We start from the raw sequence: 24,364 nt of genomic DNA on the forward strand, positions 1-24,364 counted from the left end.
CCTTCTGAAGAAGGGTCTAGGCCCGAAACGTCAGCCTTCCTGCTCCTCTGATGCTGCTTGGCCTGCTGTGTTCATCCAGCTGTACACCTTGTTATCTATAGGAGGTACAGTGCTAGGGTTCTTCCCTTGGGCAATTTCCCATCCTTTTGCAGTTGGTGCAGAGTCATTTGTGCTGTTTCCCAGATTGAGTTATGTCCATGTATCAGTGTTCATTCATATTGGGATAATCAAAACGTTTTGTTATTTCATACAGTACAAATGTTACTATTGTTGCAAATATCAGTTTTGCTTTTTGCAAATGGATATTACTTCAAATCTAATAACCCCATTTATATTGCATTTTTGTCATAATTATACCTGAAGTATACTGTCCAGAAAACATAAATAGCAGTTTGGTTTTGTAATTTTATTTGAATTACTTTTGTTGTTGTACAAATTCTACTGTTTTTCATATGCTAAAATATTCCAGTTGGTAAAATAATTGAACTAAAAATGCTTCACGTCAAGGATATCCAACCTTTTACAGCTGTGTTCAGACATGAGACGCAAGTACATCACATGTGATCTACGTATAATTGAGAACTCCCTTCCCCACCCCAAAAACATGCAACCACAGGGGCTTGGAGTTTCTGCGAGGTTGCACTATTTTAAGGATTTCCCTGAGAATCTGTCGGATTTTTAAATTTGCTTCAAAACTGCTGTACACTAAAGTCATTAATACTTGGTTCTGAAGTTAAGTCTTCTCCCACTGTTTAAGTTTGGAATATTCACAGGTGATGTTCTAGACACCAGTTGGAAATAATTGTTATGGTAAGCCTCCTTTCAGCTGTGTAAATAAAACTATTCGATTAGTACTCGTATCAAGGCGACAAGAAACAGGAACAGGAACAGGAATAGGTCGTTCCGCTCCTCGAGACTGCTGCACCATTCAGTGAGGCTATTCCTGATCTGACATTCCTCACGTCCACTTTCTTATCCTCTCCCCGTAATCCTATTGAACAAGAATCTATTTGCCCCCATAGCTGTCTGTGGCAAGGAGTTCCAAAGGCACTCAACCCTCAGAAGAAATTCCTCTTTATCTCAATCTTAAACTTACACCCCGTTTTATTCTGAGACTATGTCTAAGTTCCTAGGCGTTCTCTTGTGGGGAAACATCCTCTTAGCATTTACCCTGCAAAGCCCCTTAAGAATCCTATATGTTTTAATGAGATCACTTCTCATTCTTCTAAATTCCAGTGAGTAGAGTCTCAACTTGTTTAACCTTTGCTCATAAGATAATCCCTCCATGTTGGGGAGCATTAATTCAGTAAACTTTGTGAACTGCCTCCAATGAAATAACACCTTTCCTGAAATAAGGGGACTAAAATTGCTCACAGTTCTCCAGATGTAGTTTTACCAGCACCTTGTACAATAGCAGCAAGACTTCACTATTCTTGTACTCCAAATCCTTTGAAATAAGGGCCAATATTACATTTGTCTTCCTGATTACCTGCTGCACCTGCGTGCTAGCTTTGTGTTTTGTGCACAAGTACCCGCAAGTCTCTTTGTGTTGCAGCTTTTCTCTATTTAAATAATTGCTTTTTTCCTCCCTTTGAAAATGTACAACTTCACATTTTCCCACATTATGTTCCATTTGCCAACTTTTTGCTCATTACTTTCTTAGACTGTTTGTATCCCCCCTCCTAACTTGCCTTTCCACCTATTTTTGTGTTGTCTGCAAATTTGGCTACGGTACTTTTCTTACTTCCTCCAAGCCATTAATGTATATTGTGATCCATATATAGTTATCCCAGCACTGATCCCTGTGGAAGCCTACTGCTCAGGTTGCTAACCTGGAAAAGAACCCCTTACTCCCACTCATTTCCTGATTATTAACCAATTTTCCATCCACATAAATATACACCTCCAACACAATGGGCTCTTATGACTTAATCTTTCATGAGGTACCTTGTCGAACACCACCTGGATGTCCAAATCCAACACATCAACTGTTTTTCCTATGTCTACTCTGATTGAGACTTGTTCAAATGATAAATTTCAGCAGGTCTGGCAGCATATGTGAAGGAAAAAAAAACAGAGTTAACGTTTCGGGCCCAGTGACCCTTCCTCAGAACTGATGGTGGCTGGAAAATGTCAGTTTATAAACTGACTTTTTCCCAGCCACCATCAGTTCTGAGGAAGGGTCACCAGACCTGAAGCGTTAACTCTTGTTTTTTTGCCTTCACAGATGCTGCCAGACCTGCTGAGCTTTTCCAGCAACTTATATTTTTGTTCCTGATTTACAGCATCCGCAGTTCTTTTCAGTTTTTATTTACTGTAATAAATTTGTCAGAATCAATTTCCCTTTTATGAAACCGTGTTAACTCTGCTTGCTTAGTTTCTGATTTTCCAAATGTTCTGTGATGACATCCTTGGTAATTGATCCCAACATTGTTCCAACAATAGATGTTAGGTGAATGGGCCTATAGTTACCTGCTTTTAGTCTATCTCCCTCTTTGAATAGGGGTATCACATCAGCTGTTTTCGAATCCTTCTCCAGGGTCCAAGGATTTTGGGAAAATTACAATTAATGCATCCACTATCTCTAGCTTTTATTTAGGAATTTTGGATGCAAGCTGTCACAGACAGAGGACTTACCTGCCATTAGCTCCATTAGTTTGTGTACTGTAGTAGTTTGTACTGCTTCTCTAGTGATTGTACCTAATCCCTTCTCTGTGTTCTTGAGTATTAGTGGGATGTTCAAAGTATTTTCCACTGTAAGAACTGATACAAAATATCTTGTTTGCTACAGTTCACCCCAGATTCATTTTCAAATGGGCCTATGCTCACTTTTGACTCCAGTCTTTCTTTTCATATATTTAAAGAAGCTTTTCTTGTCAATTTTTATATTCCTGGCTAATTTGCCCTCGTTTGTTTTCTCTCTCTTTTCATCTTTTTAGACCTCCTTGTGTGGATTCTGAATTTATCCCAATCTTTGGAGCTGTCATTGACTTTTATCTCCTTTTATGCTTTTTCTTTCTGCTTTATACTGTCCTTAACTTCATTGGTTAGCTATGGTTGGTTTATCCCTCTCTTAGAATCTGTCTTACTTACTGGGATATAATATTGCTGACAGTCATGTGTTACCTCCTTTAAGTGTCTTCCACTGCTTGCTGACTGTCCTTCCTGCTAATCTATCTGCTCAGTCCATTTTAGCTCGCACTCTATCCTCATTTTATTGTAGTTCCGTTCATTTAAGTTAAATTTAGTTGTTTCTCAAACTCACACTGAATAATAAATTCATCATGCTATGATCACTGTTTCCTAGGGGATCCTTTGCTTGGAGGTTGTTTATTAAACCTGCCTTATCACCTGTTACTGGATCCAGGATAGCCTGCTCTCTGGTTGGCTCTATGGCACATTGCTCTAGAAGCCATCCCTAATTGTACTGTACAAATTTGTTGTAGCTACCCTTTCCAACTGGATTGACCCAATAAACACAAACATTAAAATCTCATGTTGTGGTTGTTGGTGAGGCCTCTTTTGGAATACCATGTACAATTCTGGTCACCCTGCTATAGGAAGGATATTATTAAATTGGCGAGAGTTCAGAAAAGATTTACTAAAGGGATTGAGTTATAGGGAGAGACTGGATAGACTTGGAACTTTTTCCACTGGAGTGTAGGAAGTTGAGAGCTGACCTTTATAGATGTTTATAACATCATGAGGCGCATAGATATGATGAATAGCAAAGGTCTTTCCCCTAGGATGGGGAGTTCAAAACTAGTGGCCATAATTTTAAGGTTGGAAGAGAAAGATTTAAAAGGGATCTGAGGGTCAACTTTTTCAGAGGTTGGTCCATGTGTGGAATGAACTGCCAGAGGACATGGTAAATGCAGGTACAGTTACAACAATTACAAGACATTTGGACAGTTTCATGAATCGGAAATGTTTAGAGGGATATGGGCCAAACACAGGCGAATGGGACTAGTTTAGTTTGGGAAAGTTGGTCAGCATGGGCAAGTTGGACCGCGGGTCTGTTACCGTGCTGTATGACTCTGACTATGACGCCCGTAATTATTGCTTCTTTTTAATATGCTCCTATTATTTGTTGACATTATTACCCTTTCCTACGTTGTGGCTACTGTTTTGGGTCTATGTGCTACTCCTACCAATGTCTTCTTTCCCTTGCTGTTATTTACCTGAACCTAAATGGATTCTGCATCGTCTGAGCTTAGGTCGTGTATCACAACTGTTTTCATTTCATATTATTAACAGTACTATCCCACCACCTTTTCTTTTCCTCCTGTCTTTCTGAAAGGTCAAATATCCCTGAATTTTAAGTTCTGATTTCTTTGTAACCATCTATTGCTCCATAATGGCTGTGAAATCATATCTATTTACCCCAATTTGAATCATCAGTTCGTCTGCCTTATCCCGAATGGTTGGTGCATTGAAATACAAAGCTTGTTAATCATCCTAACTTTTCTTTGTAATGTGGACCTATTTGCCTAATGGCTTTGATTTTTTTTTTGTCTTTTATTGTCATCCTTGTTTCTCTTTCACTTATCATCCTACTTAGGTTCCAACCTATGGCAGAGGCACTAAGCCAATATTTTGTCTCTGTTTTCACAGTGGAAGATATTTCTTCCCAAAAACTGCAGTTAAAACAGAGGAGCTTGGTGAAATGACTATGATTAGGGAGAGGGTATTTAGTTAACTATTGGAATTGAAGGCAAATAACTCCCTAGGGCCTGATCGCTTGCACTCTAGGGTATTAAAGGAGATGGTGGTAGTGATATTGGATGCATTAGTTATGACATTCCAAAATTTCCTGGATTCTGGGAAGGTACTGGCGGTTTGGGAACATGCTGATGTGATATCATTATTTAAAAAAAGGGAAACTATAAACCAGTTAGTTTGACCTCTGTAGCAAGGAAGTTGCTGGAGTTAATTATAAAAGGAGGAGATATCTGCACACTTGCGAAAACAAAGCAACTTCACCAGTGTCACGGTGTAATGAAGGGCAAGTTGGGCTTGACAAACTTGCTGGAGTTCTTTGAGGATGTAACCACCAAAGCGGATAATGGGGATTCGATGAATGTGACATATCTAGACTTCCAGAAGGTACTTGATAAGATGCCTCATAAAAGATTGATCCAGAAGGTTAGATCCTAGAGGATTGGCTGACTGATAGAAAGCAGGGGTTAAATGGGCCATCTCTGATGGTGAACTCTACCTAGTGGGGTGTCGCAGGGTTCAATTGTCAGAGCTGAACTATTTGCAATCTGTGTAAATGATCTGCAAGCAAGGATAGAGTACAACATACCAAAATTCACGGATGATACTGTAATAGGTGGGAAAACAGGCTGTGATGAAGTGTGTTTGTGGGTAGATATTGATAGGCTAGGAGAATTGGCCAGAATCTGGCACGTGGAGTTTAATGTGAATAAGTATGAGGTTGTCCAGTTTGGCCAGAAAACTAAAAGGGAGAGGGTACACCAGTGGGATCTGGGCATGAATCACACAGTAGGTATCCAGGTGCAGTATATAATAAAGGCAACTGCAATCATGGCATTCATTGCAAACGGACTGGATTATAGAAGTAAAGAAGTGTTGTTACAATTATACAAGATGTTAGTGAAACCACATCTGGAGTATTATGTCCAGTTTTGATCTCCTTACCTGAAGAATGACGTGGTGGCACTGGGGACAGTTCAGAGGATGTTCACCAGATTGATTCCAGGATGAAAAGGCTGTCGTATGAAGAACAGTTGAATAGCTAGGACTTGTACTTGCTGGAGTTGAGAATGGGAGGGGGAGGGACGTTCTGACTGAGGTATATAAAATGCTATAAGGGGGATTGATAAAATGGCCATTGATCAGGTGTTCCCCCATGTGGGATAGTCTCAAACAAGAGGTCATTGATATAGAGTGAGAGAAGGTAGGTTCAGAACTGCGATGCGGAGAAACTACTACTGAGGGTCGTGAGTCTGTGGAACTCAATGACCCAGAGTGCAGCAGAGGCAGAATCAATCAACAGATTCAGGAAAGAAATAGACTTTTCTCATGAAAAGTGGGATAAAGGGCTATGGGAAGCAGGCAGGGTTCTGGAGGTGAGACCAGGATAAGATCAACCGTGATCGTGTTAAATGATGGAGCAGGCTTGAAGGGCTACATTGCCTACTCCTGCTCTTAATTCCTATGTTCCAACTCCCCTGCAATTCTTGTTTAAACATCCCAACCACATTAGTAAATATTTGCCCTAGGACATCAGTCACAGTCCTGCCCACTTGTAAGCCTGTTCCTGGAATCTGAAACCCTACCCTGTATTTATCTGATATGTGGCTATTTCTACTGTGACTACCACATGGTACGAGTAGTAATCCTGAGATCATTATCTATGAGCTCATACTTTTCAACTTATTTCCTAACTGCCTATATTTTGCTTTCAGGACCTCATCCTTGTTTAACCTATGCCATTGATATATTGCCCTCCTCCTCCAGCTCCCTTTCAACTGCATAAATAAAACTACCAGATTACCAGTATGGCGCACTGACCTCTACATCGCCAAGGCCAGGCACCAACTCTCCAACATCACCTCCTCCGGCCTCCGTGATCATGACCCCACCCCCGACCACAAAAACATCATCTCCCAAACCATCTACAACCTCATCACTTCAGGTGACCTCCAACCTCATCGTTCCCCAACCCCGCACCGCCCGTTTCTATCTCCTTCCCAAAATCCACAAACCTGACTGCCCTGGTTGACCAATTGTCTCCGCCTGCTCCTGCCGCACCGAACTCATCTCCACTTATCTCGACTCCATTTTCTCCCCCTTGGTCCAGGAACTCCCCACCTACATTCGTGACACCACCCACGCCATCTCCTCCTCCAAAACTTCCAATTCCCTGGTCCCCAACACCTCATCTTTACCATGATCGCCCAGTTCCTATACACTTGCATTCCCCATGCAGATGGCCTAAAGGCCCTCCACTTCTTCCTGTCAAGCAGGCCCGACCAGTCCCCCTCCACTGACACCTTCATCCGCTTAGCTGAACTCGTCCTCACCCTTAACGACTTCTCCTTCAATTCCTCCCACTTCCTACAGACAAAGGGGGTGGCCATGGGTACCCACATGGGCCCAAGGTATGCCTGCCTCTTTGTAGGATACGTGGAACAATCCCTCTTCCGAAGCTACACTGGCCCTATCCCCCACCTCTTCCTCCGTTACATCGATGATTGTATCGGCGCCGCCTCATGCTCCCATGAGGAGCTCGAACAGTTCATCCACTTCACTAATACCTTCCGCCCCAACCTTAAGTTCACCTGGACCATCTCCGATACCTCTCTCTCCTTCCTGGACCTCTCTGTTTCCATCTCTGGCAACCACCTGGAAACCGATATCCATTTCAAGCCTACCGACTCCCACAGCTACCTAGAATACACCTCCTCTCACCCACCTTCCTGCAAAAAGGCCATCCCCTATTCCCAATTCCTTCGCCTCCGCCGCATCTGCTCCCGAGATGAGGAATTCCACTCCCGGACATCCCAGATGTCCTCGTTTTTCAAGGACCGCAACTTCCCCTCCACAGTGGTCGAAAATACCCTCGACCGTGTCTCTCGCATTTCCCGCAACTCATCCCTCACACCCCCTCCCTGCAATAACAACCAAAACAGAATCCCCCTCGTCCTCACGTACAACCTCACGTACAACCCCACCAACCTCTGGATCCAACGCATCGTCCTCTGACACTTCCGCCATCTGCAATCTGACCCCACTACCAAAGACATTTTTCCCTCCCCCTCCTTATCTGCTTTCCGGAGGGACCACTCTCTCCATGACTCCCTTGTCCGCTCCACACTCCCCACCAGCCCCACCACCCCCAGCACTTGTCCCTGCAACCGCAGGAAGTGCTACCCCTGCCCCTACACCTCCCCCCTCACCCCCATCCCAGGCCCCAAGAAGACCTTCCACATCAAACAGATGTTCACCTGCACATCTGCTAATGTGGTATACTGTATCCGCTGTTCCCGTTGTGGCCTCCTCTGCATCAGGGAAACCAAGCGGAGGCTTGGGGACCGCTTTGTGGAACACCTACGCTCGGTTCACAACAAACAACTGCACCTCCCAGTCGTGAACCATTTCAACTCCCCCTCCCACTCCTTGGATGACATGTCCATCCTGGGCCTCCTGCAGTGCCACAACGATGCCACCCGAAGGTTGCAGGAACAGCATCTCGTATTTCGCTTGGGAACCCTGCAGCCCAATGGTATCAATGTGGACTTCACAAGCTTCAAAATCTCCCCTTCCCCGACGGCATCCCAAAACCAGTCCAGCTCGTACCCACCTCCCTAACCTGTCCTCCCACCTCAAGCCCCACCCCCAGCTCCTACCTACTAGCCTCATCCCGCCTCCTTGACCTGTCCGTCCTCCCTGGACCGACCTATCCCCTCCCTAACTCCCCACCTACACTCACCTTTACTGGCTCCAACCCCGCCTCCTTGACCTATCTGTCTCCTGTCCACCTATCTTCTCCTTTTATCCATCTTCTATCCACCTCCCCCTCTCTCCCTATTTATTTCAGAAACCCCTTCCCCTCCCCCATTTCTGAAGAAGGGTCTAGGCCCGAAACGTCAGCCTTCCTGCTCCTCTGATGCTGCTTGGCCTGCTGTGTTCATCCAGCTCTACACCTTGTTATCTCAGGTTCTCCAGCATCGGCAGTTCCTACTATCTCTGTACCAGATTACCACTCCGAGATATATCGAGGTGAAAAGAATTAGAAACAGGAGTAGGTTGTCCTGCTACTTGAGCCCGCTTCACCTTTTAATCGGATCATGGCTGCTCTGTGTAATATTCCTCTCATCCACTTTCCTGCCTTTTCCTTGTAACCATTGATTCTTCTACTGATTTGAAAATTAATCCATCTAAGCCTTAAATATACACCAGGACTTTGCCCTCACAGCTGTCTGTGGCAAGGAGTTACAAAGACACTCAACCCTCGGAGGAAATTTCTCGTCATCTCAGCCTTAAATTGGTGTCTCTTAATTGACTATGCCCACTTGTCCTAGACCCTCCCATGAGGAGAAACATTGTCTCAGCATTTACCCTGTCAAGCCCCTTAAGAATCCTATATGTTTTATTGAGATCACTTTTCATTCTTGTAACTTCCGAGAGTAGAGTCCCAGTCTGTTTAATCATTGCTCATAAGATAATCCCTCCATACAAGGGATCATCCTATTGAACTGTCTCTAAACTGCCTCCAATAAAATTTTTCCTTAAATAAGGGGACCAAAATGGCTCTCAGTACTCCAGATGTCGTCTCCCCAGCAGCTTCTCCAGTTGCAGTAAGATTCCCCTTCTCTTACATTTCAACCCCCTTAAAATATGGGCCAACATTCCATTCATCTTCCTGATTACCTGCTGCAGCTGTGTGCTAATTTTGTTTCATGCACAAGTACCAACAAATCCCTTTGTTTTTCTCCATTTAAATAATGCATGTTTGTAATGCAATTAAAAATTCAGTTGTAAAACCCTATCTACCTGTGCTGATTCATGGAAGGTTTTCTTTCCAATGATATGTAAATGACTGGGCAGAGTTTGGAACCAAAATAACTTCCAAAACCTACTGTAAATTTGGACCTGGATCACCAATTACACCCTATGCAGAAGCTCTCAACAAGGAACTTCAGTCTTGGCTCTTTAAACTTAGCAGCTAGGTAAAAAGGATGATCCTTGATTGTTATGTAGACCTGGGAAGATTAGGATTAAACAAATCAGTAAAAAGATCAAAGGAACTACCTTGTGCTGTGTAGGCCAGATTTGAATGATTTTCTATTAACCATTGCAGTAAAAATGAAGTCAATTTATAGATATAAATAATAAGATTGCATACAGGTTTATATTTTTACAATATAAACTGGTTTGAAAAGACCAATGAACTCTAAAGAAATTGCCATGTTTGATAACTTTAGAATTTTGCAAATTAGTACATTAACAATTACTTTCATTTGCATTGGATCATATTAGAAGTGTATAAAATTAATTTGAGGGTTGAACTAAAACCAATAATCAGTTTGTTGTGCAGTTACCACAGAGAAGCTAGAGCAAAATGCTTTTTAAAAAATGAAACTGAAGTTTTCTTTTCACTTTGTAGGTCCACAGTTTGTAGATGACCCAACTCAGCTACAGACTCCATCATTTGGTGAATATCGACAATATCAGTGACAAATCCATTGCAGTACTTCTAGCTTTGTGGATGCTGAGAAGATATGTTAACAAATAAGTCACTCCAGACATCTGTGAAGAGCACACCATCTTACATGTAGTCACGTTACAATTTATTTTAAGGTGGCTGATCTGAGTTATTGCAGGACTGGTGTGATTGGAAAAGGCCATTGTGGAAAGTTTGAGAATGTATAAAATAATTTTCTGCCAATGGCCTTGAAATATATGTATATATGGTATATCCCATATTTTACTTTGATATGAAGGTCCTTATCAGCAATTGTTATGTAGTCCAAGATTATCTTTATGCCTGAGTTTTATAGAAATCTCTGGTCAATGTATATGTAAACTATGGTAAAATCTATTGACATTTGCCCTTTGTCATTTCATATTCAGCAAATATAATCAGAACAGCCAGTTCCTTCCAAAGTACTTTTCAAACAGATTTGAATGGACACAAGTCACAAAACATTGAGGGAAAAGATGTTGCATCTCATGACATTAAAAACTTAAGGCCGAATCATCGTTCATTGTTTTAATTTATTTAATACTTTGGGCACTTGTCTTATGAAACTTTTGTGCCAAATGTATTTTGCTAGATATCTTAATTGGATGTATTAGGCTAATTTAGTGATAATTACTTGACCTGCATTATTTATCGTTCAACTTGATGCACTTGGGCTAGAGAAAAATTACTTTTATAGTAAGAAGAAAAAGTTTGGAATTTGGGCACTTATTTTAAAAAAAACCCTTTTTATGACCTAACATAATTGGGTTTTCAATTTAATGTGTCATTTATCACTTTCACACTGCCCTTCAATACTTTGAACTGAGTTGTACATCAAGCAACTTGTCACTTGATTGTACCTAACCAAATTTCCATTGAGTTAATAATTGTGGCACAAAGAAGAATACCAGTGTGTTTAGAACATTTGTTTAAAATATTCTGAAAGTATATCCTCAATAAATATAAAATTTAAATTTTTCTCCTACCTCTTAAATTTATTATGTCTGGGATAATCCAACAGCTGGTTTGACTTGACTTGTCAGGAAGTGCAGTCTTATTTTGGTATTTTCACAATGTCTGGGAGATAAATGCAATGAACTACAACGTTCAAGCTGGAAGACAATGAAGATCCAAGGCTGGTTGAAAAACTCCCATTGGCCATAGTTCCATTAAGATCAAAGATGCCATTTATTCCCTCACATCTCTTGATATTCAGTGAGATGAAGGTTGATCTGAGATTCCATAATCTTAGCCCATAACTTAAAAACATCAAGTACCGGTGCAAACAATTATTATTGATGAATGTTTGCCAGCAAATTAGATCTACATCTGCAGTACAAGTTGATAATTAAAAATCCAAGAGACAATGGTACAATGAAACAATTCATGCTGGTAAGTTAAACATTTGATTTTGGGGGTTATTGAATCTGAGTTGTACAGCATGGAAACAGAGCCTTCGGTCCAACCAGTCCACTCTGCCCACGGTCCCAAATCAAACTAGTCTCTCATTGCCTGCGTTTGGCCCAAATCCCTCCAAACCTTTCCTATTCATGTTCTTAGCGAAATATCTTTTCAATATTATAACTGTACCTGCATCCACCACTTCCTGTGGCAGTTTATCCCACATATGAACCACTATACAAAAAAACAAAGTTTCCCACATGTCCTTTCTGAAATCTTTCTCCTCTCACCTTAAAAATGTGCTGCCTAGTTTTGAACTCCTCCATCCTAGGAAAAAGACCCTTGCTATTCAGCTTATCTATGCTCCTTATGATTTTTATAAACCTCAGTACGGTCATTCCTCAATCTCCTATTTTCCAGTGAAAAAAGTCCCAGCCTATCTTTGTAACTGAACCTCCATTCCTGGCAACGTCCTGGTAAATCGGCTGAACCTTCTCCAATTTGATAATATTCTTTGTTACAGCAGGATGACCCAGTACTCCAGATGAGGCCTCACCAACATTCTGTACTACCTCCAATGTAACATCCCAAATGCCAGACTCAAAGGTTTGAGCAATGAAGGCACATAGGCTAAATGTCATCTTAATCACCTTTATCTGTGACAAAATTTCAAAGCATTATGTACCTGAACCCCTAGGTCTCTGTGTTCCACAACACCACCCAAAGCCCTACCATTACTTGTATAAGTCCTGTCCTTGTTTGTTTTACCAAAATTCAATATCTCGTATTTCTCCAAATTAAATTCCATCTGCCACTACTTGGTTTGTTGGCCCAATTGATAAGATCTCTTCGTAACCTTAGATAACCTGTCTTCTATACCACCAATTTTGGTGTCATCTGCAAACTTACTAACCATGCCTCCTAAATTCTCATCCAAATTGTTTATATAAATGACAAACAAAAGTGGACCCAGTACCGATACCTGTGGGAAACTACCAGTCAGCTGGCTCCAGTCCAAAAAATAACCTTCCTCCACCACCACCCTCTGTCTTCCACCATAGAGCCAATTTTGTATTCAATTGGCAAGCTCTCCTGAATCCCATGTGATTTAACTTTACTAATTAGTCTACAATGAGGAACCTTGTCAAAAGCCTTACTAAAGTCCACATAAACGAACAATGTCTACTGCTCTGTCCTCTTCAACATTCTTGGGTAGATCCTCAGAAAACTCAGTCAAGTTTGTGAGACAACATTTCCCTCGCACAAAGCTACGCTGACTATGTGGCCTCTCTATACGTACGTTAATCCTATCTTTCAAAATCACGTCCAAAACTTACCCACCACTGTCACGCTCACAGGTCTACAGTTTCCAGGCTTTTCCTTACAGCCTTTTTTAAATAAAGCCACCCTCCAGTACCTCACCCATTGTGATTAGGGACCCCATCATTTCTCCCCTAACTTCTCAATGTCCTGGGATATACTTGAAGAATCCCAGAGATTTATCCACCTTTGTTTTCCAAGTCCACTGGCACTTCCTCTTCTGTAACATGAATTTATTTTTTCATTCATTGATGAGATGAATGAGATGAGGGCATCACTAGCTAGGCCAGCATTTATTGCCCAGAGGGCAGTTAAGAGTCAACCACATTCCTGTGGTTCTGGAGTCACGTGTAGACCAGACCAGGTAAGGATGGCAGTTTCCTTCCTTATAGGACATCAGTAAACCACAACTTTCTTTTTCTGACAATCAGCAATAGTTTCATGGTTATCATTGGACTCTTATTTCCAGAATTTTATTGAATTCAAATTCTACCATTTGCCATGGCAGGATTGAACTCGGGTCCCCAGAACATTATCTGGGTCTTTAGCATAATAGGACACCAATAACACCATCAGGCTCTCATCACCCCATTTTCAACTGTTTTCTAAACATCATTATTTACTTTCAAAGTTCTCCAGCCTCCACAACTTTCTCCATAATAGAAGGTGATGTGAAATATTCATTTAGTATCTCTCCCAACAGAGGTTCAACACAGATGTTCTCATTGATCTTTTATTCTCTCCCTAGTTGCTCTTTTGCTTTTAATGTACTTGTAGAACCTCTTTGGATTATCTTTAAACTTATCTGTCAAGGCTATCATATTCCTTTTTGCCCTCCTAATTTTCCTCTTAAAATATAAAGGGTTTGGAACAATTGTAAGGTTCAGTCAATCCCAGTTGTCTACATTTAATATGCAACTCTTATTCTTGACCATAATCTCAATATCTTTATTCATCTATTGTTTCCTATTCTTACCAGCCTTAACAGGAAGAGAATGCCTCTAAATTCTTAGCACACTTTTGAAAGCCTCCCAATTGTCAGTCATCCCTTTATCTGCAAACAGTCTGCTCCAATCCACTTTTGAAAGTTCCTGTCTCATAACTGGACTAAGGCAAATTTTAGTGGTTAAGAACTTTTATGAAAGCCTTATTCCTTTTCCATAACTATTTTAAAACTAAGAGTTATGATCACTAATCCTTAAGTATTCCCCTATTAACACTTTGATCACTTGCTCTGCATTATTTCCCAAGAAAAGGTCAAATTTTGCATCTCTTGTAGGTACATTTACACACTGATAAAGAAAATTATCTTGAACACATCTACCAAATTCCTCACCGTCCAAGCCCTTAACACTATGGAAGTCTCAGTCATTGTTTAGAAAATTAAAATCCCCTATTCTTACATATATCTGAGATCTGTCTATATATTTGCTCCTCAATTTTCCCTCAACTACTTGGGGGGAGGCATACAATACAATCCCATCAAGGTGCTCATACCTTTATTTCTAAATTCCACCTGAACAATCCCTCAAATATCCTAAGTATGGTAGTAATGTTTTCCTTAATTAAAAATGCCACACCCCTCCTCTCTTGCCTCCCTTTTGATCCTTCCTATGGAACTTAAAAGCCTGAACATTGAGCTGCCAATCCTGTCTTTCCCTCAGGAAAGTTTCTGTCATAGCTAAGCTATTCCAGTCCCATACATGCCCTCAGTTTATCCTTACTTGTAAGACACCTCGCATTGAAATAAATGCGGTGTAATGCTTCAGAGTTACTTTGTTCTCTGACTTGCTTGTCTGCCTTTTTTGATATTTACCATCATCCTGCTTACTTTCTCCTCCCTTGCACACCCACCCACTCCACCAACCACCATTAGTTTAAAAGGCTCTTGAAATAGAACTCTCAAATCTCCCAACCTGGATTTTGGTTCCTTTCCAGTTGAGGTGAAGCTCTTTTGAACAGGCCTTTTCTTCACCAGAAGAAATCCCAATTATCCAATAATTAAATCCTTGTACATTGCACCATCTCTTAAGGCATTGATTTTTCTATCGTATGTTTTTATTTCTACTCTCACTAGAACGTGGGACCAGGAATAAACCAGATATTATGACCTTTGAGGTTCCACTTTTTAACCTTCTACCTAACCTCCCATATTCACTCTACAAAGCCTTAACCATTTCCCTAATTATGCTGTTCTTACCAATGTGTACAACAACTTTTGGTTTCTCACTCTCCTCTTTGAAAATATGTTTCAACTCTCACGGTCACAGCCGCAGAATCTCCTGTGTGCCTCTGACAGGCGAGCCCCTATAGCAATTATTCTTTTAAATCTCACTTAACATAAGATTCATTCTTAGTGCCCAAGATCAGACTGTCACTTGTTTTCCTCAGAGATTATCCCCTTCAACAGAACCCAAAAATAGAATATCTGCTTGAAACTAACAGCCACACTACCTTACCTTTCTTGACAGTGACCCATGTGACTGATCCTGCCATGTAACCACCTAAGTCTTCGAACTATTACTGTTTCCTGTATGCCCTCAGTGACACTAAGCCTATAATGAAGCTCTGAACAGAACCTTAGATGTAAAAAAAAACTACATTCCTTACCCTCAGACTTTAACCTTAAGCATGCAAGAGGAAAAAACATTTAAAATTTTAGAAATCAAGCAGGTGGTTGAACCTCTCATTAACTGTATTCAGCCTCCTCCTCAAATCCTTTGTCAGCTTTCAAATAACAGTCAGAGAAAAGAAATGCTGATCCCTGTTGATAGTTAAACACCTATGATAAACATGTTGAAAAGAAAAATCTTCAGAGTTTCATCCATGCAAACAGAAAAAAAAAATCCATCTCCAGAACCATCAGCACTTGACAAACACCTGGAAAGACCTCTCACACAAATTCCATATGAAAAACACTCTCTCCTTTCTGTATTTTTTTTACTTAGTGAAATTTTTTTGGACAGTAAAAGTTCCAAAAATGGTTTTAAATGAATTTTTTTACTCATGATCATTATCCAATCCTGGCATTTGACAATTCATTGTGTTTGAGTTTCTTTAGAAGCAGCAATTTAGATTTGATACATTAGTTCATTAGACAACGAAAAGTATGTATCCATGATATGGGCATTGTTCACTGATATCAGACGACAGACAGGAACAAAATGTGTTGTTCTCATTAAAGTTGGGAAATCTTCCTCTTCTTTTGGTCCATCATCCATCTGGAGAAAATATCAAAGATCACCCTATGAAGACCTCCTGACGTACCTGATTTCTAGGAGCAGTTAGCTTAGTGAGTCAATTATCTGCATCCTTGTGGCCAATATCCTTATGACATCAGATGACCACTGTGCCCCTTATTTCAGGGTTAGTTTACACCCGTCCAAGAACACATTTTATTTTCCACTCATAACAAGGTAGTGTGTCTGAAAACAATTTTATGCAGGTAAAATGATTGTTACTACTTTAACACAGAAAGATCGTCACATGTTACACAGGAAATACTAAATTTTGAATACTAAAATCTTAGTTTATTAGAAATTTGGTCCCCTCAAAGTTGCTTCAGGAAGTCTTTGGGTGTTCACTCCTTCACGAGAAAGTCATGATGTTTTTCACTTTGTTGTGTATTTTTAAATGTAATAGATTCCCTATAAAATTTAGAAATTTACCTAAGTTTAGGAGCATTGTTCCTAGTCTTCTGGTTTGGACCTTGAATGCTGGAGAAGTCTATTGGTTGACAAGCTTGCAGGAGATATAGCTAGGTTTTTTGTAATGATTCTCCTAACATTCTTCGTCATCCCCACAGACAACTGTCAAAAGCAATATTACATCATACTGTTCTGAAGCTCATTCACAGCCAGGTGATTAGATTGAAAAGACAAAGATTAGAATATACTAAATAGATGCACTCGCTAAAGAGATCAAAATGTTTGGATGCTAGGACCTCAATTCAGGATTCAAATCTTGGTTACACTTCTCTGATACACCTTTAATTTTCTAAGTTAACTGTAAAAGTGATTACAGGTGAATCTGTGGGATCAACAAACAGTTGAATTTACTAGCTTTAACAGGTCAAACCTATTAAGGAAAATACTAAATTGAGGACTCCTTACTGAAACATGGAAATTTTGTACTTCATTAACGAAGAGATTACAGATTCAAAAGCAATCACTGATTTTACCTGATTTTATAAACATAAATTTGAAGGCATAATTATGCTTAACAGTTGGACATTTTGAAATATGAATATTCAAAACAGTCTGCTGGAAAATTTAAAAAAGTGTAAAATAGAAAATTTTTAAGAATTTTAAGACTTCATCATTTATAGGATGAATCATAAAAGTGTTAGACAAAAATCTTCTTCACATAATTTTGAACATTTTTGTGGAGCTGCTTCTCTGTGGCTGCAAAAATCTCCTGTGCCAGTTTACGTGTCTTTTCACTTTTAGACCACATCGCTCGATAAACAGGAACAGTATACTTTTGTTTTCCCTGTGAATAGGGCACAATGACAAAATTTTCAGTATGATGAAATGCACTAGTATTTCAAACATTTTGTAGCACAGAATTAACATTGGATTTATAGATACACTGCTTGTGAAGACTGATCACTTTAATGACTTTTCTGGTCATTTAAAAATAATTCTAGTCATTTAACAGTTTTGTTTATGATGAGCATTTTTGTATTATATTCAAGTAAAAAATTTGACGCAGAAAGCAGAAGAAATATTGCCCTATCTTGATCTTCGTAACTCTCCATATCAAACATTTTTCTATGTGCCACAATCTTGTTTGCAGATTATATCTCAGTCCCAGCTGTATGCTTATTTTCATTCTCCAATATAATTGCATTATCTTCCTAAACCACTTGAATCTTAGTTTTCTTTAGACAATCCATCTTTCTCAGTGATCCCAGTCTTTCTCCTCTCAATGTTTCCTTATGTTTCCCAAAACACATTCTCAATTCACCTCTGTCTGATCTCATTCTTCCACTTACCATTATTTATCTGACAAGTTTCCAATGCACCTTGAAATTACTCAATTTTTATATTTTATCCAGCATGTTTTTAGAATTAGAATTTTCATAAACTTGAGTAAGTTCGTTGAACACAGTGTGTAAAGGGATTACAAGCTTCAGTGTAACTTATTCATGCACATACCTGACTATGGAGGAAATTCTGGATTTCATCAAATGCATCCTCGTAGTGGTTTTTAATAACAATCTGCACCCATCGAAAACGCAGTTCAGCATTCTTAGCCTTGGATATTTTTGGATACATTTCAGCAAGCTTTTCAGTATTACCTACAAAAAAAAAAATCAGCTTTCAAATTTTGTTCTAGACGTTAAAGTTATGAAAATAATTAATGTTATCTTCAATACTGTTTTTGATTAACATGATATTCTACTTGGTCATGATGGCCTCTCACCAGCTACTTACATATGCATATCCATCTGATATTACTTAATTCTACCTGCTACAGGAGCAAAAACTTGACCTTCTCTTGGGAAATAGACCATAAGACATAGGAGCAGAAATTAGGACATTCAGCCCATTGAGTCTCCTCCGCCATTCAATCATGGCTGGTAAGTTTCTCAACCCCATTCTCTCACTTTCTCCCCGTAACCCTTGATCCCCTTAATCAGTAAAATAAGGCAGGGCAATGTGTTAATAGGGGAACACTTTGGGACTAGTGGTGATCATAATTCTATTTTGAAATACAAATAGGATAAGCCTTCCATGAAAGTTCTTAATTGGAGTAAGGCAAATTTTAATGGTATGTGACAGGAACTTTCAAAAGTTGATTGGATTAGACTGTTTGCAGGTAAAGGGATGACTGACAAGAGGGGGGCTTTCAAAAGTGTGATAACAAGAGTTTAGAGGCATTAGGTTCCTGTTAAGAGTGAACAGTGAGATTGGTATGAGTAGGGAACAATGGATGAGAAAAGATATTGAGGTTATGGTCACGAATAAGAAAGTTGTACTTTAGATAAAGACAACTGGGATCAAATGAATCTGTTGAAGAGTAGAAAGGGTGTGGGGCATTATTAAGTGGTAAATCAGTAGGGCAAAAAAGGGGATACGAGGGGGCCTTGGCAGATAATGTTAAGGATGATTCAACAAGCTTCGACAAGTACATTAAGTGCAAAACAGCAATTAGGGCAAGAATAGGGCTTCTTAAAGATCAATGAGGTCGTCTATGTGTTGAACGTCAGGAGATGGGAGAGATATGAAGTGAACATTTTGCGTCAGTTTTTACTGTGGAGAAGCAAACGGAGACTACAGAACTCTTGGAACCAAATATTGACATTTTGAAAACAGTTCACATTACAGAAGAGGAAGTGCTGGAGGTCTTAGAACATAGAACAGTACAGCACAGTACAAGCCCTTCAGCTCACGATGTTGTACCAACCTATTATCCTACTCCAAGATCAATCTACCCTGCATACTCTACATTTTACTATCATCCATGTGCCTATCCATGAGTTGTTTAAATGTCCCTAATGTATCTGAAAGTCTTGGAAAACAAACATGGATAAATGTCCATGGCTTGATCAAGTGTATCCCAGGATGTTGTGGAAGTTAGGGAAGAAATTGCAGGCCACTAGCACAGCTATCATCTATAACCATGAGTGAGGTGCCGGTGAACTGGAGGGTGACTAACATTGTGCCTTTATTTAAGGCAGGCTGTAGGGAGAAGCCTGGGAACTACAGATCTGCGAGTCTAACACTGGTGGTGGGTATGTTGTTGGAAGTGATTCTGGAAAGATAGGATTTACATGCCTTTGGAGAGGCAAGAACTGATTAAGGGTAGTCAGCATTGCTTAAGAGGGAAATCGTGTCTCAAACTTAGTTTTTTTGAGTAAGTAATCAAAAAGATTGATAAGGGCAGAGCAGTACATGTTGTTTATATGGACTTTAGTAAAATCTTTGACAAGGTTCCGCACGATGGACTAATTAGTAGTTAGATCACATGGGATTCAGGGGCAGCTTGCCGATTGGAAACAAAATTGACTTGATAGTAGGAAACAGAGGGTGATGGTGGAGGATTTTTTTTTGGACTAGAGCCCTGTGACCTGCGGTGTTCCACAGGAGTGGTACTGGGTCCACTTTTGTCTATCATTTGTATTAATAATTTGGATTAGAATTTAGGATGCATGGTTGGCAAGTTTGTGGATGACACCAAACTTGGTGATATAACGGACAGTGAAGGTTATCTAAGATTACAGAGCGATCTTGATCAATTGGGTCAATGAGTTGAGGAGTGGCAAGAGGAGTTTAATTTGGATAAATGCGAGATATTGCATATTGGTAAAATAAACAAAGGCGAATCTTATACAATTAATGGTAGGGCCCTGGGTAGCGTCGTAGAAGAGAGACTTAGGGGCTCGGGTACATAAATCTTTGAAATTTGCGTCACAGGTAGACAGGGGTGGTTAAGAATGCATTTAGCACGCTTGCCTTCATTGCATAGACCTTGGAGTATAAGAGTTAACATGTCATGTTCAGGTTATACAGAACACTGGTGAGAGGGTGCCCAGTTATACGAAGGATATGAGAGGGTTCAGAAAACATTTACCAGGATTTTGCTGGGAATGGAGTTGTAAGGAGACGCTGGGACTTTTTTCACTGGAGTGTAGAAGGTAGAGGGGTGACCATATAGAGGTTTATAAAATCATTAGGGGCATAGATAAGGTGAATAGCAAAGGTCTGTTCCCTAAGGTGGGGAAGTTCAAAGCTAGGGGGCATATTTTTAAATTGAGAGGAGAAAGATTTAAAGAGGACATGGGGGCAACTTTTTTTTTTAAATCACAGTGGTTAGTGTGGAACTGGAGGGTGACTAATGTTGTGCCTTTATTTATATATTTATAAACTACCAGAGGAAGTTGTAAATGCAGATACAGTTATAAAGTTTAAAAGACATTTGGATAAGTATATAATTGGAAAGGTTTGGAGGGATATGTGCCAAATGCAGGCAGGTGGGATTAGTTTAGTTTGGGAACATGGTTGGCATGGACTAGTTGGACCGAAGTGTCGGTTTCCACACTATATGACTATGACTCTGAAGTGAAATAAGGACCCTGTCAATATTTATTCAGTTAGTGCAAGAACTGTCCAGACCACGGGCTTAAATATCTGGAACGGAGTTGAATGCACAAACTCTGACTCAGAGGTAACAGCACTACCATTGTACTAAGGATGACATAACTACAGATCATTTTTGCCCTTTAATATTCACTATGAATTGATCCTTAGGTTTAGAACTTATACACTGCTCAAGGCCATACTATCCTAAAGATTAAGTGTGTGGAACTCTCACAGAAAGTAGTGTTTGCTAACTCAAGTAATAATTCTAAAAATCTGATCAGTCACGAATGACAGAACAGGCTTGAGAGGTTGAATAGACTGTGAATCATATTGAGCTCAATGGTCAACTGTTTAAAATGTATCCATTTGAATAATCTTGCAAATATCTAGTAGTTTATGGGTTTTAGGAATATAACATCCAAATTGCAAGTTAAAATGATCTGAGAGAGGGGTATGGAATAGCAGTTGGCTTACTTGCTTTTTAAAGAACTGGATATAAAGCATCTGCCGTGGTTACAAGAAGTGCAGTTCAAAACTTGTGTTTGGGAGGTAAAGCTAAATTACTTTAAAAGCGCTTAAGTGAACTCTGAGATGTTGTAAAACTTGGAACAAAAACAGAAGCTACTGGAAAAGCTCAGCAGGTCTGGCAGCATCTGTGAAGAAAAAATCAGTTAACATTTCGGGTCTAGTGACCCTTTCCTCAGAACAGCTGTAAAACTCATTTGTTTCATCAGATCAAAGAAGAAATTGTAAATCGAAACATCAGCCCAGAGCAGGATATGCCACATGGAGCTAGATGATATTTAAGAAGATACTCTGCTTTCAATTTATCTTGGTGTTTGCTGAGAAAGTTTTGGTTGCAGTGTGGACTGCAGCTCATACAGAAATTAGTCAAAACAAATGACAGATAGACCCACACACTGAACAGAGTAAAACGCTAATTCATCATGGGAAAGCGAGTGAGGCTTAATCTCAGTTTGAATCTGGAGAACAACAGTTGTAAAAATTTACAGTAGATCTTGTAGCGCCTCGATGCAAATAAAGCAAGCAGATTAGCCTGGAATTGTGGGAAAAGTAACCAAATAGAAAGGGACTGACCATCCACAATCAGGAGAGAAGATATGGATGCTTTACCTGAGAACAGCTGTCACTGAAAAATTTTTTAGAGGACAGTGGCATACTTAGGGTGGCTTCTATAAAATTAGAAAATGTTAATATTTATGCATTTAAAAACAAATTCTGGGGGGCAGGAGAAGCAGGATGTAAAGCGGAGTGCAATGAAATCTTGTGGTGTAAATCGATTGGTGAAGACATGGTACAAGGTATTTGAATTTCCTTTGAAAGGCCACCAGCTGGATCATAACACTTTACGTGAGCACTGCATCTAATTCATTGCTTATTCATATACAATTTTAAAGATTCAAAATATGTCCTTTCAGGAATTTAATGGTAACTGGCCTTGGTCTAAATGTTGTCGAAGCTGTTTATGGTTCATATGTTACTCTAAGTAACTAGGAATTTCTAAACTTTTGTTATGTGACAGGTATAATCATGAATTATTACCTCGAGGTAAAGGTGATTTTTCCAGGAGTTTATCAAGGAAGTACACTATCTGGTAGGTTTTCCATGATGACATATCAATGGCTTTGATAGCATCCATGTTCAGATCTGCAGCTAGCCACAGATTTGCCAAGCTTTCTGCAGGTTTCATCAAAGTATCACCAGATGAAAGGTCCGGTAGGTAAGGTGGCCATCCAGGAGTGTTCAACCAGCAGTCAAATTCAAAGCCTCAATGGAAAGAAAATAAGACTGTTCATCAACCAATGCACAAGAACATTCAATTCAAACATTCCCTCGCCCTGGTCTCAACCTTGACTACTGTTTGATTCTGCTGCCTCAGTGTCACTCGAATGCTATTTTCAATATTCACAGTTATCTGCATGACAGGAAGATACTTTTTCTGATCCCTCAATTAAAATGTTTATAAATAGAAATGTATGACTATATAATATCCTGGAATGTATACTCCATTGTGATTTTTTTTTAAACTTGGTGAAGTTGCTCAGCATTGTCAGTGTAAAAATATCATGGAATTTTTAAACTTGACCTTCCTTCAATGCAACTCTGGTTTCTGCGAATGTTTACATTAGAAGTAGGCTACATGCTCAGATGTGTTAGCCAGCATTGAGTGTTTTTCCAAAAATTGTCTAAGACCAGCGAGTGAAAGAAAATTTGGCCCTCTGTCAATCAGGGATTGTGGCAAAGTCCTAAGAGGCTCCCTATCGGCAGTCTTAATGCAGCGCTGGTTCCATCAACTACCACACAGAGAAAACAAATGCATGAGCTCTGACAAACAGGGGGAATTTGTGCACAAACTGGGAAAGACATTTATGCTTCAAACAGACTGATCCTTTCTCATATTCACAAAAACACCATGAAACTCTTGAAGTACTTAATCATAAGCAAGATCTGCATCAAAAACATGTCCCTATAGTCACTCAGTAGTTTGGTATAAAACTGCAAGCTGGTTTATTGAAGCAGAAAAAAGGTGCTGTTACTGTATTTTGATTTTACATAAACTATTAGGATAGTGAGCTAGGCCATATTCCTCCCACCAATATCAAGGAGTTAGGTTATCAAAAAATAGTCTTCCACCCAAGATGCCAACTTTACTTAATGTAACTGTGAAATAGGCTGAAGTAACTTCCTTTTCCTCAGAAGTGATGAATTTGATGGATAGGATTCACATTGAGGGAATGATCTTACCATAGCTTAGATCAAATGCAAGGAAGAAACGGAAGTTACAGTCTGTCCAAAGTCAGACAGAGCCACAGTTGTGCAGGCAAGGGGATTCTAAGTACATTGCATATGCCATACAATAAACACCAATACAGATCAGTCATGGAAAATAGATATGGCTGTTGATTTAGATGCATTTTCCAAAGTTCGCTGGATTCTGTTAAGGTGTCATCAGATTGAATTGAGTTACATTTGCTATTTTGCAAAAAAAGTAGGGAGACAAAGTTGGCAGTTACAGGTCATTTAGTCATTGGGAATCTATTATTAAGGAGATTGTAGCATGGTTATCGAACAGCATAAAAGTAGGAAAGTTTTGCTACGGTTGTGCAGGGTATTGCTGAGACCAAATTTAATATGTTGTGTATAGTTATAGTTTCCTTCCTTGAGAAACAATGAACTGCTTCTAACGCAATTACAGAGAATGGTTATTTGACCAAATCCTATGACAAAGCAATTAGAAGGAAAGATTAGAGATAGTAGTTATCTCAGATTCTCCAGCATCTGCAGTTCCAAGGCGTAGAGCTGGATGAACACAGCAGGC

The 24,364-nt window shown here is 39.7% G+C and overlaps 2 protein-coding genes across 3 annotated transcripts in view; one reads left to right on the forward strand and one right to left on the reverse strand.

Moving 5' to 3' along the window:
• Positions 1 to 11,194, forward strand: part of timm17a (translocase of inner mitochondrial membrane 17 homolog A (yeast)) — a 22,115-nt gene extending 10,921 nt beyond the window's left edge. For both annotated transcript variants that reach the window (XM_048611978.1, XM_048611979.1), the window contains exon 6: positions 10,139 to 11,194. In XM_048611978.1, coding sequence (XP_048467935.1) covers positions 10,139 to 10,209 — 71 coding nt within the window. In that variant the 3' untranslated portion in view covers positions 10,210 to 11,194. The remainder of the gene's footprint in view (positions 1 to 10,138) is intronic.
• Positions 11,195 to 15,918: 4,724 nt separating this feature from the next.
• LOC109916000 (arginyl aminopeptidase (aminopeptidase B)) overlaps positions 15,919 to 24,364 on the reverse strand; it is a 34,526-nt gene continuing 26,080 nt past the window's right edge. The window contains exons 9-11 of the mRNA XM_020515687.2: positions 22,588 to 22,812; positions 18,097 to 18,239; positions 15,919 to 17,428 (exon numbers count right to left, since the gene is read on the reverse strand). Of these exons, the coding sequence (XP_020371276.2) occupies positions 17,282 to 17,428; positions 18,097 to 18,239; positions 22,588 to 22,812 (515 nt within the window). The 3' untranslated portion in view covers positions 15,919 to 17,281. The remainder of the gene's footprint in view (positions 17,429 to 18,096; positions 18,240 to 22,587; positions 22,813 to 24,364) is intronic.

The sequence above is a fragment of the Rhincodon typus genome, chromosome 25 (genome assembly GCF_021869965.1).
Source record: "Rhincodon typus isolate 14 chromosome 25, sRhiTyp1.1, whole genome shotgun sequence".
NCBI classification, from domain to species: domain Eukaryota; kingdom Metazoa; phylum Chordata; class Chondrichthyes; order Orectolobiformes; family Rhincodontidae; genus Rhincodon; species Rhincodon typus.